Here is a 15,918-nt window from a genome sequence, read left to right on the forward strand (position 1 = left end):
TGTTTTGCTGCTCTGGACATTTCTGGAGGTTATTCATTTACCACAATACAGTCATCATAATTCCAACAGCCCTTACTTTTAGAGCACATTATGGTTTATCAAAACACTTTTTGATAAACTTTAAGAAGAGCCATAAAGAATCTTTCTTTCCCTTGTGCCTCTCTCCCTCTTACAGAAGAGAGGTGACCTAAGCATCATTAATGTCATTTTACAGATGAGGAAAAGGAAGAACAGATAGGTGCAATGACTCAGTCACATAGCGAATGTGGGGTCAGAGCCTGTACTTGAACCCGGGTCATCTGTCTCTCATCCTAGCACTTTGAGCACTGCATTCTGCTGCCTCCAGATTTATGTTGCTGATTCTGAGTGCTTAAAAAATGTTAGGCAAAAATGTATAGTAACTTACTGGGGAGAGGAAGGAGGAAGTTTTGTAAGGCTTGAAAGCTTAGTCAATCAATCAATAAACATTTATTAAGTGCTTACGACGTGCCAGGTAATGTTCTGAGCACTGGGGATATAAAAAGAGGCAAAAGACAGCTCCCTGGAGGAGCTTACAATCTAATGGGGAAGATAATAGGCAAACAAATATATGCAAAGCAAGCTATATACACAAGAGAAGGCACTAGAATTAAGAGGGTTGGGGAAGACTTCTTGCAGAAGGTAGAATTTTTGTTGGGACTTTAAGGAAGCCAAGGAGGTCAGTCATCAGAGCAGAAGAAGGAGAGCAGTCCAGGCATGGCGGACAGCCAGAGAAAATGCCCAGAGGGGGCAGCTAGGTGGCGCAGTGGATAGAGCACCGGCCCTGGATTCAGGAGGACCTGAGTTCAAATCCTATCTCAGACACGTTAACACTTACTAGCTGTGTGACCCTGGGCAAGTCACTTAACCCTATTGCCTAGCCAAAAACAAAACAACAACAACAAAAAAACCCCCCCAAAAAATGCCCAGAGCCTTGGCCTTGGAACAAAAAGATCTGAGTCCCAGCTCTGTGATTCAATTAGTCTTGTGATGATGGGGGAGATAAGTGATTCTATTTGCAATTTCCTTTAAAACAAGAAGACAAATCCCTTCCCTGCCTCATTCCTGGGGTGCTGTGAGGGCCAAATAATCCAGTGGATGTGAAAGTGACTTGGAAAGCACTGGACAGATTTGGATGATTACTAAGAAACCAAAGCATTGTGGAAGAATTTCAGAGACTTCAATATTGAGCATTCATAGTCCCTCTAGGGATCATCGGGAAGATTAAACATTGAGTATTCTTCTTAAACTTCCAATATATTTTGGTATCAGACAACTGATTGCCATGAAAAGAGAACGTAAATAGGACTTTGCACTTCACAACCAAAAATAACTTCTCAACCAATGGCATCGCTGTGTCAGAAAGGCTGGGTGTTAATATCCCCATCTGGATGAGAAGTTCACAAGGCATTTTGCCCATCACTGCTGGACAAGCCTTCAAATGGTGAAAACAAATGGAATACAGAACTAGTGAAAAAGGGCAATCTTGCATAGGGATGAAAGTCACCCAAGGACATTCCATTTTCTGAACTGCACCCAACAGCTCCTCTGAAACATCTGCTTCCTTCTTCAGAGCTGGTCATGCATTGCCTCTGCTCAAAAACCTTCAATAACTCCCTACTACCTGATAATTCCAGTTCAAACGCTTCTGTCTGGCATGCATGGTCACCCACAGACGGGTACCACTTTGTCTTTCCAGCTTTGTCTCTCAGCATTCTCCTTTTGGTGCATTCTAGGTGCTGGCCAAGCTAGACCAGTCTCTCCCTGCAATCCATGCCATAAATTCCTTTCTCCCACCAATCCCCCCAGTGCTCAATACATTCTATACTCCCCAGTTTCCTTGCTTTTGCTACCATTACCTGTGCATAGGATGCTCACCCTTTCCCCTTTTGTGTACTAAATTGCTTTAAAGCCCAATTCAAATACCTTTTCTTCCTGTTCAGCAAAGACCTTCTTCAGACTACATGTGGGTCTTTGCTTTGCACTTTTCTAATGGAGTCAGGAAGATCTGAGTTCAAATCCAGCCTTGACGTTCACTAGCTGTGTGACCCTGGGCAAGTCACTTAACCCTTTTTGCTCAGTTTCCTCATTGTAAAATGAGCTGGAGAAGGAAATGGCTGAACTACCCCAGTGTCTTTGCCAAGAAAACCCCAAATGGGGTCACGAAGAGTCAGACATGACTGAAATGACTCAAGGACAATGTCAAATGTACTTACCAAGTGCCACTATATACTATAGTTCTGGTTATCAGCCTCCTTCTGATCTGTACAATAGCTGAGGGCAGGGTCTGTATATCATCTAAATATTGTGAACCCCTGCCCCAGCACTCAGCATGGTGTTCCCTAACAAGAAGGTGCTTAATAAATGGTTGCTGTTGTTCTTAGAGACCTGTGTCCACTTTACCGAAGGAAATCCTGGTTCAGGGAAGAACTGCTGTCTCCACATCCCTGGAATGTGTCTCTTAGTGACTCATCATAAACTGTTTTCTAAAAGGAAGGTGCAATGGTACAAAAAGCTGCTGGGCCTCTGGTCTCAAAAACTGGGTTCTCTGCCTCTTTTTCTCAGCATCTGGTTTCCAGTATGCTGACGCATCTTGCAAGCCTTTAGTTTCCTCATCTGTATCATGAAGTCATGGGGCTAGATCTCTTAAGCTCCTTTTAGCTCTGACACTATGTTCTATGCATCTGAGACATTTTCAGGCTCTGAGTGCTTAGAATTGTTCCATTACTGGAGTTCAGTTCTGATGGGGAAGAATATCCAGAAAGGAGGAAACAGTCAGTTTTCCCATCCCTTTCCAATGGAAGTCTCCTCAATATATTTTAGGTGATAACATGGAAAACTGTTAGTGTTCTTTAACCATGTAAACTTGAGTAGTCTTTCACACAAACCAAGGAAGGAGGTAAGCTGGACCCCCCAGAAGCATGAAGCTGACACAGACACAAACCTTGTCTGTCAATGCATTTGGGGGAGGGGCAGTCACTCAGGAGTCAGGAGTCGAGTTCTAGCGTTAGTTCAACTACTATCATATGGAACCTTGGGCATATCACAGAACCACTGAATACCAGAGCTAGAAGATGCCTTAGAATCACAGAACCTAATGTTTTACAGTGGGGCGGGGTGGGGTTAGAATCACAAAACATAAAGGGGCTTTAGAATCACAGAATGTGCAATGGCAGAGCTAGTGAGGGCTTTAGGTGGAGAGAATATAGAATATCAGAACTGGGAGGGGTCTTTAACAGAACCAAAGAATATTAGGAGGCTTTGGAACAACAGGACATGGATCAGCAGAGCTGGCAGGGACCTCAAAAACCACAGAATCATGGCATGGCAGAGCTGGAAGGAACCTCAGAGATCAATCCAACTAGGCTATTCCTTCCTTTCCTCACCCCTCCCCCTCCTTTTTACCAACTAAGGAAACCAGGGCCCCTTTTGACTACCCAAGCTTCAGTTTCTTCATCTGTAAAAAGGGGTTAATAATTCCTCACAGGGCTATTTATGAGGATCAAATGAAATACTGTGTATGAAAGTGCTTTGGGAACTGTATAGTCCTATAAAAGGAATAGTTATTTCTTTCCTCCAAGCACTGGAGGGAAAGGAATAAAGCTGAAAAGAGTTCTTCCCTGTTAGAGAGAGTACATGGAATCTCAAGCCCAGAATAGACCAGGAATGGTGACTTGCAAAAAAGAAAATTCTTTGGAGAAATTTCTCCCTCCTTGTGTGCCATCTTCCTCTCCCAGGTAAAAGTGATTACTCCCACCTCAAATTTCTCTTAGCCCATTGCCTGACTGTTTTGCCTTGATCTGGCTCTCCTTCATTGTTTATGTTCCCATTGATTCCTTCCTATCAATTTGAAGGCAAGGCCCATGTTACTTTTTATCTCTGTATCCTCAGCACTCCAGATAGCTACTTTGTTTGGTACAGTTTTGGTGAATTAGTTTTTTACAGGAAAGTTCTATGGCATTTTCATTGTTACAGAAAACCACACTGTTCCTCAATTTTCCCCTTCCCAGGATTTCACTAGTCCCTCCCTACCTCCCCACCCTTAGATTCAGGACACATTCTGGAAAGTGCTGCTATGATGCCTCGGCCATGATCTGTGCCCAGACACAGAGGAAGATTAAATCTTTCTTCCTGCCATCTTTGTGACCCAGTCTAGCTGCAGAGTGAACCTTCTTTACAAAGAAGCCTTTGGGCATCACAATCATAGAATACTGGAAATCAGGAGACTTGGGCTGGAGTGTCAATTTTATAACTTACTGGCTGTGTATTTTGGGTCACAGGAAAAGCCCTGAATGATGAAGTTGGAGACAGAAGCGTGGATTTGACTTATGCCTCTGGTAGTATCTAGTGCTATGGCCTTAGATGAGTCTCTTTGCTTCTGTGATTCTCAGTTTCCTCCTCTAGAAAATGAAGACTCTGGACTTGGTTCAAAAAAGCTCCCTTTCCTTGGCCTTGAATATTTTTGTAATTTTGGGAATTCTCTTCTCTAAACCTTGCCTCTCACCAGTGCCCAGCACAATGCCCTGAACATAATAGGCACTTATAAATGTTTTCAAGCCTTCCCACTCTAACAATCTAGACTTGATTGGTGCTAAAATCCCTTTGCCCCAGGCCCCAGGTTTAATACTCACCCTGTCGCCATGGTCAAAAGTCTTGAGTTTAGGTAGTGCCAAGACTTTCACCTCTGATACTTGGGGCTGAGTTTCAGTGGAGACCTGGCACCTTACACAGGCATTAGCTCTGGTGCAGACTCGACTTAAAACCCAACAGGAAAAGGAAATAAGAGTTTAGCTACAAAGGGGAAATAGCACTGAGTTAAAAATTGAAACTCGGGGCTAGAAAATAGAGAAACAAAAGTACAGCTCCCCAATCTCAGAGTGTGGGAGAGGGCAAACTAGAGATCTCATCCGGAAATCCTGCTAGGCAAGGGTTATTTTATTTATGTTGAGGCTGCAGGTCTCAGGTGTTGGGGGTAATGGAAAGGAAGTGTTGGTTAAAAAAAAGTTTGACATCTTGAAGGCACTTTTGAAACCATCTAATCCAAATCCCTTAAGTCCCATGAGGAAACTGAGGCCCAGAGAAAGACTCGTGCAATGTCTCATGGTTAGCAAGCAACAAAGCAGAAATTTGAACCCAGATCTTCTCTCTTATGCTGAGGCACTTTCTACTTTACTGTGGTGCCATTTGGAAAGATTTGTTGTCTCATTAATGGATAGCTCATGTGCCCATTGTCCCTTTTCTTCTCTATCCAATATTCATTCATACATGTGTCAAAGCATTCATTTACTCTGTTCACAACTGAGATGGATGCTCTGAGACATGGAATAGCTAGCGTTTATATATCACTTTAAAGTTTGCAAAACACTTTATCCAGATCATGACATTTGATCCTCACAACAACCTTGTTAGGTAGGTCCTATTATTATCCCCATTTTACAGATGAGTAACTTGGGACAGCTAAGTGTAACAACAGACAGGGCGTTGGGCCTGGTGTCAGGAAGATTCAAATCTGGCCTCAGACACTTAGTAGCTGTGTGACCCTGGGCAAGTCATTTAACCCGTTTGCCTCAGTTTCCTCATCTGTTTCATCATCTTCAAAATGAAGATGCAGCACTATATGACCTCTAGGGGCCCTTCCAACTTTGTCTTTCTGAAGTCCCAGGAATAGATCCATTAGTTTGGTACCAGGTGGACATAACCTCACTGGGCATATGAGAGCTTGTTCTCTCTCCAGGCTGGAGGTTATGCTCCATACCAATCGATTGCTTTAAGAGGTTGCTGGTCTCTCCTCCCCTTCCCCCCCCCCCCCACCCCATACCTCCATGACAATATCTTCAAATAAAGGTTGGATGACTGCTTTTTGACAGTTATAGAGAGAGGACACTTGGTCAGGCCGGGTTCAGGGGTGGGGAACCTGCAGCCTCGAAGCTGCAGGATTAGATGACCTCTGACACTCCACCCGACTAAGAGATTCTGTAATTCTTCTATTCGCTAAGAAACTCAGTAAGTGTAACCTTTTTTTTTTGTAAATAAAAGGGCTAAGGTTGGGAAGGCTACTAGCTTATCCCCTTCACAAATAATGCTTGCTGATTACTTATTTCATATTGTATTGGAAATCCTAGCAATAGCAATAAAAGAAGAAAAAATAAATAGAAAGAATCAGAATAAGGAATGAGGTAATAAAACTATCTCCTTTTTTTGCAAAGGGCTAGGTTTTGAACCTGTGTCCTCTGGCTTCAAAATCCAGTGCATCTTCCCTCTCACCCCACGCTGCTTGTCCCCTCTACCCTTCTAGGCCCATCATGCATTCTCCTCCTCCTTCACACACTCTGTGTCCAGCCACACTGACCTATTTGTCAAATCTTCACACGTGAAATGCCATCTCTTATCTATGTGCCTTTGCATTAACTGGAGAATCTGAGCTTCCTTCAAATTCCAGTTCAAGAGCCTCCTCCGAGTGAATACTATTCAGATCCCCAATTCCCATTCCCCCCCCCAAAAAAGGCCAGGAAAGACTAGTACTTACCCCCTGAACTCCTGCCTTTGCCCTCCCCCCCACTATAAAATTATCCAGTATCTGCTTTGTATATACTTTGCATATGCCTATATATGTCCATGCCTTTTGCTGTTTTCATAGAATGTTAGCTCCTTGAGGGCTAGGCCTGCTTCACTGTAGTCTTTGGATTTCTAGAGCATCACATGGTACCTTGGTGCATAGCAGCAATTCATAAATATTGGTTGATTACTCTATTAAACAGTAGCGAATATACAGAGCTACAAAGATAACTAGTGATAATGGTTCATATTTATATTGTACTTTACAATTTATAAAGAATTTGACATCCATTATCTCATTTAATCCTCCCAACAAGCATATCCTTTTACTCATGAGGAAACTGAGGCCCAGAGAGATAATGACTTGTCTGGAGTCATGCAGCTGCTAGGCAGTGAATAAGATCCAACCCATCTTTGTGGAGTTTATAACATGTTAGATGGATATTACCCAAGAGGAATAAGACTTGTTCTGAGCAATCTAATTCTATTTCCTTTTGTTTAAACATATAAAATCTCTTGGTTTATATGACTGTGATTTGGGCTGGTTTTTGATAATACAATGGAAATAATATAAAGAAAATTTCTGGGATGCTTTTAACTGGGTATTATGATGTCCCCATCCTAGACACTTGGGTTAGTACGATGTCTTCCTTTCTGTCCCCCAAAACCCAAACTCATGAGAATAAGTCACCTGGGCATCATGACATTTCCATGGGCATCAGACAATGACTATTTCCTCTCTGATGGAGTGGGCACCAATGGTTCCATCACAGGAATATGCCCAAGTTCCATGAGGGGGAGTTATTTCCTCTTTTTATCCCACATCTCCAATACTGGCAAGAATATATGACTCTGATTCCAAAGTAGGCTTAAACCCCAAGGTAAATAATGAGAAGAAAGTCACCATATATATATATATATATATATATATATAAATGTTCATAGCAGCACTTTTTGTGATAGCAACGAACTGAAAGCAAAGTAGATACCCATTGATTGGGAAATAGCTAAACAAATTGTGGTCCATGAATGTAATGGAATAGAACAGTACTATAAGAAATGGCCAATATAATGAATACAGTGAAGAATGGGAAGATGCATATCAACTGATGCAGAGTGCAGTAAGAAGAGCCAATAAAATAATATACATAGTGACTAGAAGGTAAATTGAAAGAACCACAAAAAAAATTCAGTTGCAAAATTACAAAGAATAAGCATGGCTTCCAAGAAGATACTTTAAGCCCTCTCATTTGCTGAAATTGGAGGTTCATGACTGTGAACATTGCATGTATTTTAAGACTTTTGCCATATGTTGATCAGTTTGGATTTTTTTCTTTTTTGTCTTTAAAAATATTGTTTTTATATGTAGTAGCTCTCTAGGAGAGGAAGGAAAAAAGCTATTGGGGAAAATTTTGGTGATATAAAGAAAAACAAGAGGTATCAGTAAAATTTTTTTTCTAAAGAACATCTGATTCCTTAGTCTCAGCTCAGATAACTCAGTCCTCATAACTGCATTCCTTCACATAGTGTGGCAATTAATGTAAGGCAACAGATATTTAGTAAGCACACACAGTAGGCACTTTTGTCTCTTGGATAGACACATCCAGAAGGATACAGACTAATACATGTTCACTAAGTCTAATTTGACCCTGGAATCATCAAAAGTGATGGTCATTGTCTCATTACATCTTTGCCCATTTCCCCAAGAGATTCAGTTTACCTGTCTTAGAGCAGCCAACCTCATCGTCAATTCAAGTTGACACACATTCCCTTCATGAAGCATCATTTAGCAGTAGAAGATTGTGAAAGACACTTGGTTTTGAGTCCTAGATCTACCGCCAGCTAGTTCTCTGTGGCCTTGGGAAAGTCACTTGATATCTCTTTTAAGTCTTAGTTTCATAGTACAATTATCTGTAATACATTACGACTTTCCCCATTGTGGTTTCGATATAGTGTGAGTTAGCCTAAGGAATTAAATGGAGAGTTTTGCGGAAGCCGTAGATGAAGACCATGAAGACCAGCAGACAACACAGAAAATGTTTTGAAGCTCAGAAATGCATAAAATATATGATTAGTATTGTATAACATCAACATATTTTATCTTTTAGTACTATAATTAGTTTAGACCTCTTCTCTAGTGCACAGGGAGGGCCAAAAAATTTTATGTGGATTTTCCTGATCATGGGGGCTCCTAGCCCCTGGGATGTGAAAGGGATAACTCTATTTAGACTTTAAAGGGAGCATAGAGATCATCTGGTCCTATTCCCTCATTTTACAGAGGAAGGAAATTGAGGCCCAAAGAGTAGAAGTCAATTGTCAAAGGTCACAGAGTTACTAAGCAGTAATTCTGGGATTCAAGCTCCTACTTCTAGACTCTAAATACATTGCTGTTTTCTGTTATGACAGTTTACTCATCTATAAAGTGAAGAGGCTGGACTAAGTTATTACTAAACTTCTGGCTTTGGCATTCTATGTTCTATGATTAAAATTATTTAAAAATTTTTTAATTTCATTTTAATTTATAGAATAAAATAAGCATTTCCATAGTATAATAAAAAAAGATGATTACACATGAAACTGCACATCTATTACATACAATTTGCTAATCCTTATAAATATATAATAAAGTTACCATGTAAATTTCTTTTTTTCCTTTCTTTCTTCCTTACCCCTCCCTCCTACTCTAGAGATGGCTACCATTAGACACAAATAAGTATATATACGTAAAATCACTCTATACATACTTCTATTTATCAGTTCTCTGGACGCAGATAGTTTCTTCCTTTATAGGTCCTTTGTAGTTTGTTGAGGGCCGATCTTAAGAGTCTGATAAGGGTTTAAGATCCAAGGCAGAGTTTGACCTCTACCCAGGCTTTTACCCAAAAGGGCTCAATGATTAAGAGGTATGGCTCTCCAATCTCTCCCTGTTAGGAGGTTCCTGAGACATTCCTTCTCAATCTTTGAACCTTAGATTTACACATTCACTCCTCTATGCAGGTGGTGCCAAGGCACCTGGGAAAACCTTGGAATTTACAACCCAATCTAGGAACCCTGATAACGAGGAAATGTATGTTGTCATGTCCTCAGCAGATGTTTTGGGGAGTATCTCACAGGGAGGACTCTTTGAAGTTAGGCTAGATTTTCTCTATTTATCCTGTACCCTCAGATGAATAAACAGTCAGTTCTGCTGCTCCGCCTGGCCCGTGTCTCAAGTTTATTTCACGCCTCTCTGTTCGGTGTACAATCTGGTTGCGGGCAACAGTAGTTAATTTGGATATTTATACTAGCCAAAATGATTTAATCACTCAAAGTTGTTCTTAAAATAATATTTCTGTTACTTCTAAGATCTCTTACAGCTCTGACAGTCTACAAGTCTTTCATGTGTGTTCTCTAACTAGATTGTAATGTCTGTGCAATCAAAGACTGTGTCAGACCCTGCAACACAGGGCACAGAATAGGTATTCAATAAATAGGGACTGATATCCCCAGAATGTTACCATTGTCACCCTAACAATGATCTTTTTATTATCCATGAATTTAAAAAATCTTATATTGAATTTTATCACATTTAGTTTTTGCACCCTCTTGACATTTTTCAATGCCAGCTGTGTGCTCTACAATATTTTTAATAGATCGATTAATCTGAAAAAGATCTGCGAGTCTTAGTGTACACCAAACTCAATGAGATAACATAAGGAAGTTAATGCAATCCATTGGCTGCATTAAGAGAGTAATGATGCCCAGAAACAGGGAGATGGTAGTGCAAATGGACTCTGCTCTGGTTGGATTGTGTTCAGATCTGGGGGCCACTAGAATGTGTCCAGAGAAGGGCAATCTAGTCGGTAAAGGCCCTCAAGTTCCTGCTTTATGTGAATCCATTGATAGAAATGGGGACAACTGAGGGATAAGAAAACTTATGGAGGATATGCTAGTAATCAAAGCATTTGAAGGGTTGTTATAAGAAGACAGAATGGATTTTATTTTCTTTGATTTCAAAGGGTGAAAGTCTGAAACAAACTCATTTAGGTTTGAGATAGGGAAAAAAATTCTTCACAATTATGAGTTGTCCAAAAGCATAATGGACTGCTGTGGTAGGTAGTGCGTTCTCCCTACTGGAGGTCTTCAAGCAAAAGCCAGGTTAAGTTTCAGGAGAGATTCTTCTTTAGGCATGGGTTAGACTAGCTTAGCCTCAGTTCTCTTCTAACGCTGAGATTCGGTGACTTTCTATTTCCTTTAGACTATTGGGTATTGATCAGTTATTGTGTCAAAATAGATTCATGGTCTGTGAGAAAAAGAGAGCAGCACCAGAAACCAAGACATCCATACTCCCTAAAGTGTGAAAGACAGCAGCTTGGTCCTTTGTTTGAGTACCATAGGATTGACATAGGGAAGAACCTGCTGGGATCTAGAGGGGCAACATAACATTGTGGAAAAAAAAAGGGGGCTAGATTTGGAGTCAAAGGACTTGGATTCAAATCCTAGTTCCATTACTTCCTAATTGTGACCTACTCTCTAGGCCTCAGGTTCCTAAAACATGAGGCAATTGGAGTAGATGATTTCCAAGGTTTTTTCCTTCTTTCTTAAACATGTAATTTTTATTTTATTTTATTTTCTCAGTTGTTGTTGTTGAGTTATTTCAGTCATGTCTGACTCTCCATGACCCATTTGTGATTTTCTCGGCAAAAACAATGAACTGTTTTGCCATTTTCTTCTCCAGCTCATTTTATTGATGAGGAACTGAGGCAAACAGGGTTAAGTGACTTCTCCAGGGTCACATAGCTAGTAAGTGTCTGAGGTTGAATTTGAACTCAGGTCCTCCTGACTCCAGGCCTGGCACTCTATCTGCTACACCACCTAGTTGTAATTTTTTTTCAATTACACGTAAACAAAAATTTTTAACATTCTTTTTTTTTTTTAATTTTGAGTTCCAAATTCTCTCCTTTCTTCCTCTCTCTCCTCCTTAAGAAGGCAAGCAATTTGATATCATACATGTGCACTCATCAAAACATTTCCATATTAGTCATGTTGCAAAAGAAAACACAGACCAAAAAATCCAAGAAGAATAAAAAAGTAAAAAAAAAAAGCTTCAATCTACATTCAGACTCCATCAGTCCTTTCTGTGGAGGTGGATAGCATTTTCTCATCATAAGTCCTTCAGAACTGTCTTGGATCATTGTATTGCTGAGGATAGCTAAGCCATTCACAGTTTGTCATCATACAATATTGGTGTTACTGTGTACAGTGTTCTCCTGGTTCTGCTCACTTCACTCAGCATCAGCTCATGTAAGTATTTCTAGGTTTTCCTAAAACCTGCCTGCTCATCATTTCTTACAGCATAATAATATTCCATGATTTGTTCAGCCATTCCCCAGTGGATGGGCGTCCTTCAGTTTCCAATTCCTTGCCACCACCAAAAGAGCTGCTATAAATTCTAAGGTCTTTTTCAGCTCTATGATCTATGTAAGACATTGGAGGGGGGAAGGGAAGGAGAAAAGGAGGGATTGGAATGGGACATTTCTTAACAACAGGAGATGGAATTTGCCACAGCTTCATTTTTCTATACAGTGCTTCCTGTGGTCTACCTCACTTCCTGCCCTCACATCACAAAGCGACCTCATAAGTCTCACCACATTCCAAATAAGTGTGTCAAAGAAGCTAGATGCAGACTATAGGCTAACAAGCTATACAATCAAAAGCCTTTTAAGGTAAACTCTAGCAGGAAGCGGCATAACGTCAGAGAATGAGCACTGGATTTGGAGTACAGATGACCTGAGTACAAATGCTGCCTCTGCCTATTACTTGTGTGAGTTTGAGCAAGTCCTTTCCCTTCTCTGGGTCTCAAAGGTGAGGGGGAATGGACTAGATGAACTCTTTTTTTTTTCTTTTTGGCTTTTTGGTGAGGCAATTGGGGTTAAGTGACTTGCCCAGGGTCACACAGCTAGTAAGTGTCAAGTGTCTGAGGTCAGATTTGAACTCAGGTCCTCCTGACTCCAAGGCCAGAGTTCTATCTACTGCGCCACCTAGCTGCCCCTAGATAAACTCTTAACGACCCTTCTAGCTCTGATGTTCTATAGTCTGTGATTCAAAATGGGGAATTTGGGATGAGAGATAAACAGCAAGTCAACTGAGCCTTCAGGAACAGACCAAAGAAAAAGTACCCAAGAGGCTGGCCCTGTGCAGATCTCAGAATTAGAGAATCAGAGAATCTCAGGTATCCTAGGGACCAATTTAATTCTACCTGCGGAGAGGACAAAGTACATTCTTGGGCATTCTCCCATTTATCACCTCCGTATCTTGCTTTTTTCTTTAAGCTATCTTTATCTATCCCTCACTCCCTACCTGCTCAAGGTCTCCCAATGGCTCAAATCATTCCTTCCTTCCATCAAAACTTACCCTACAAATCTGCTTCTTCTCCCTCCCTCTCCCCAACACCTTCCCAGCCCAGGCCAGGTGCTTTACTGAAAACTACAAAGATTTGGGCTTCCATCCATGTGTTTTTTATTACTACAGTGAAGACCACAGTCTATCTACACCTTAGAAGGTGGTTTGGGGACCTTCTGTGGCTCAGACAATTCATCACCTGTTGGACAACTTTCTGTGATCGCAATCTCTGAACTCAGCGTGGCTGGCAGTTACACTGAAGAGACGGCCAAGTTGACTGCCATTCTGTCCTTGAAGGCTTTCCCATTTGGTAGGCCTTTCCAGAGCTTGCCCTCCACTGGCATATCCTCCGAGAACCTGAGATCACCTCCCTGCTATAGGAAGGCATGAGAAAAGGAGAGCAGTGTACTTAAATGGAATAAAAAACTTAGGCGTTAATGGTTCCAGTCCTTCTTTCACCATCTGTTAGGTACAACATGAGATTAAGATAGCATTTATCAAGTACTTTATTTGTTGATAACCTGAAAATAGCCAGTACCTACCTAGCTCTTGAGATCAGAGAGGTGCCTGGCATATAGTAAGCACTTAATAAATGTTTATTGAATGAATGAAATAGTTTGCTCAAGGTCATATGTCTAGTAAGTGGAAGAGACAAGATTTGATCCACAGTCTTCTGCCTCCAAGTACATTTTCCCCATTAACTCAATTATCTGTGCCTCTATTTTCTCTTCTGTAAAGTGGGATAATAATACTCATCTTGCTGGCCTTACAGATTATTTTATTTATTCCATAACTATTTATTGATCATCTACTCTATTTTTAGCCCTGTGGGAGACACATGTGCTACAAAATCTGGAGCCTCTCAGAGCTCTGTTAAGTAGGATAGATTTTTTTAAAAAAAGAGTACTTTATTATAAGAACTTCATTAAGTAGTATGAGATTGTTGTGAGGATAAAAATGGAGATAGGAAGCATTCTGTAAACTTGAAAGCCCCTAGAAAATGATGACGCTCTTTGAAAACTGTGAATCTCCTTGTAAACTAGAAAGCCTTTATTAATTTGTAAAAATCCTTGTCGATGTTAAAGCTTTTTAATCTGTAAAGTTTTGTAAACTTTAAAATACCCTGTAAATGGCAATGCCCTTTGAAAACTAAAATTTTCTTGTACATTCTTAAGCTCGTTGTAAATATTTAAGGCCCTTTATAAACTGTAAAGAGTCCCACAAATATCAAAGTCCTTTATAAATGACTTTATAGGAAGGACTTTCATAAAACACTTTGTGTAACACATTATAGGGGATGTAAAAGATGAGTGTTATGGACTTAGTGTGGGAATCAGGAAGAATGGTCCTTCTAGAGAACAATGACACTTAGGAAGAAATATTAATGCAAGGGATTGACTAATGGTGGGAATTTCAGACTCAGTGGCAGGGCTGGCAGAGGAAAGGTTGGGGCAATGGGCCTTTCTCAAGGTTCTTCAGAGTATGCTACACAGATGGATGCTTCTGCTACCCATACAGAATAACCACAAAGAATCCTTAAGCCTCTGTAGAAAAATCAATCAATAAACATTTATTAAGTACCTACTACGTGCCAGGTTCTATGCTAAGTGCTGGGGATACAAAAAGAGACAAAAGACATTCACTGTCCTCCAGGAGTTTACAATCTAATGGAGGAGACAACATACAAACAAATATAAACAAAACAAGCTATATACAGGATAAATACGAAATAGTCAACCGAGGAAGGCACTGGAATGAAGAGGGTTTGGGGAAGGAAGGAACAAACACAGGATTTGGGGACTAGCCATCTACAACCCAGATGAATTGAACACCTGCTAGCAGAGACCATGCTAGATTCCTCAAGTTGTGAGGGAGCTCAGAGCTCATCTAGTCCAAACCTTTCATTTTCCAGAAGGAGAAAATCAGGCTGAGAAGGAGGAAGTGACCTACCCAAGGTCACAAAGTTAGTTAGCGGCAGAGCTAGAATGAAGGGCCCAGATCTTTTCATTCTCTTTTGGTTGGGGTGGGAGCAATTAGGAAATTCTTCAAGGAGAAAATGGAGCCTGCTTGTTAGAACAGCAAAGTCTAATTACTCTTGCAGACTTCTGACTCCCTACAACAACCCTATGGGTTCAATGGTACAGATGTTATTACCATTTCTTAGATAGGGAAATGGTATGGATGTTATTACCATTTTTTTTTTTAGATAAGGAAAAAGAGATCTAAAAGGAAGTGATTCATCTAAGCCATTAAGTTTTAGAACGGATATTCAGAGCTGGGTTTCTTGATGCCTAGGATCACTGGAATTCAGAATTGGAAATAACTTTAACATGCAATCTAGTCCATCCCTGTTATTTTACATACTAAGGAAATGAAGTCTAGAGAGGTTCAAATGACCAGTCTAAGGTAAGCCCTGGCAGCTAGGTGGTGCACTGGATAGAGTTCAAGGCTTGCAGTCAAGAAGCCCTGAGTTCAAATTTAGACTCATACATTAGTTTTGTGACTTCGGGCAAGTCACTTAACCTCTGTTTGCCTTAATTTCTTCAGTCCTAAAATGGGGATCATAAAAGCACCTACGTACCTGGGCTGTTGTGAGGATCAAATGAGATAGTACTTCTAATATTTGTAGCACATTACCTGGCACATATTAGGCACTATATAAATGCTACTTATTATTATCATTACTATTATGAAAGTCACATATTTGAAATAGGAGAGCAGGACTTGAAAGCCTGCCCCAGTTCTAGTGCTCCTTCCTTTACACCCTACGCCTTTGTGATATTTACTTTAGAGCAGACCTGCACAACTTGGCAATAGGTAGGGGCCCAAAATTAAAATAAGCTAAATAAACTTCTTCAGGCTGCAGAGACGTTTTCAGCAGCTTACTTTCCAAGTAAAGGTATAATTAATGATTAAACTATTTTGCAAATAAACCATATTTAAAAAGAGAAATTTCAATTAATA

The 15,918-nt window shown here is 40.5% G+C and overlaps 1 protein-coding gene across 5 annotated transcripts in view; it reads right to left on the reverse strand.

Moving 5' to 3' along the window:
- The window catches only part of EVL (Enah/Vasp-like), a 199,008-nt gene that overhangs the window by 115,788 nt on the left and 67,302 nt on the right, over window positions 1-15,918 (reverse strand). Inside the window, exon 1 of one of the 5 annotated variants that reach the window (XM_021007361.2) lies at window positions 4,650-4,802. The exons of the other annotated variants lie outside the window; for them this stretch is intronic. Coding sequence (XP_020863020.1) covers window positions 4,650-4,660 — 11 coding nt within the window. The 5' untranslated portion in view covers window positions 4,661-4,802. Of the gene's footprint in view, window positions 1-4,649; window positions 4,803-15,918 lie in introns of those variants that run through there. 5 annotated transcript variants of the gene reach the window in all.

This window comes from Phascolarctos cinereus, unplaced genomic scaffold (genome assembly GCF_003287225.1).
Source record: "Phascolarctos cinereus isolate Bilbo 61053 unplaced genomic scaffold, phaCin_HiC Scaffold_2;HRSCAF=192, whole genome shotgun sequence".
In the NCBI taxonomy this organism is placed as follows: Eukaryota; Metazoa; Chordata; class Mammalia; order Diprotodontia; family Phascolarctidae; genus Phascolarctos; species Phascolarctos cinereus.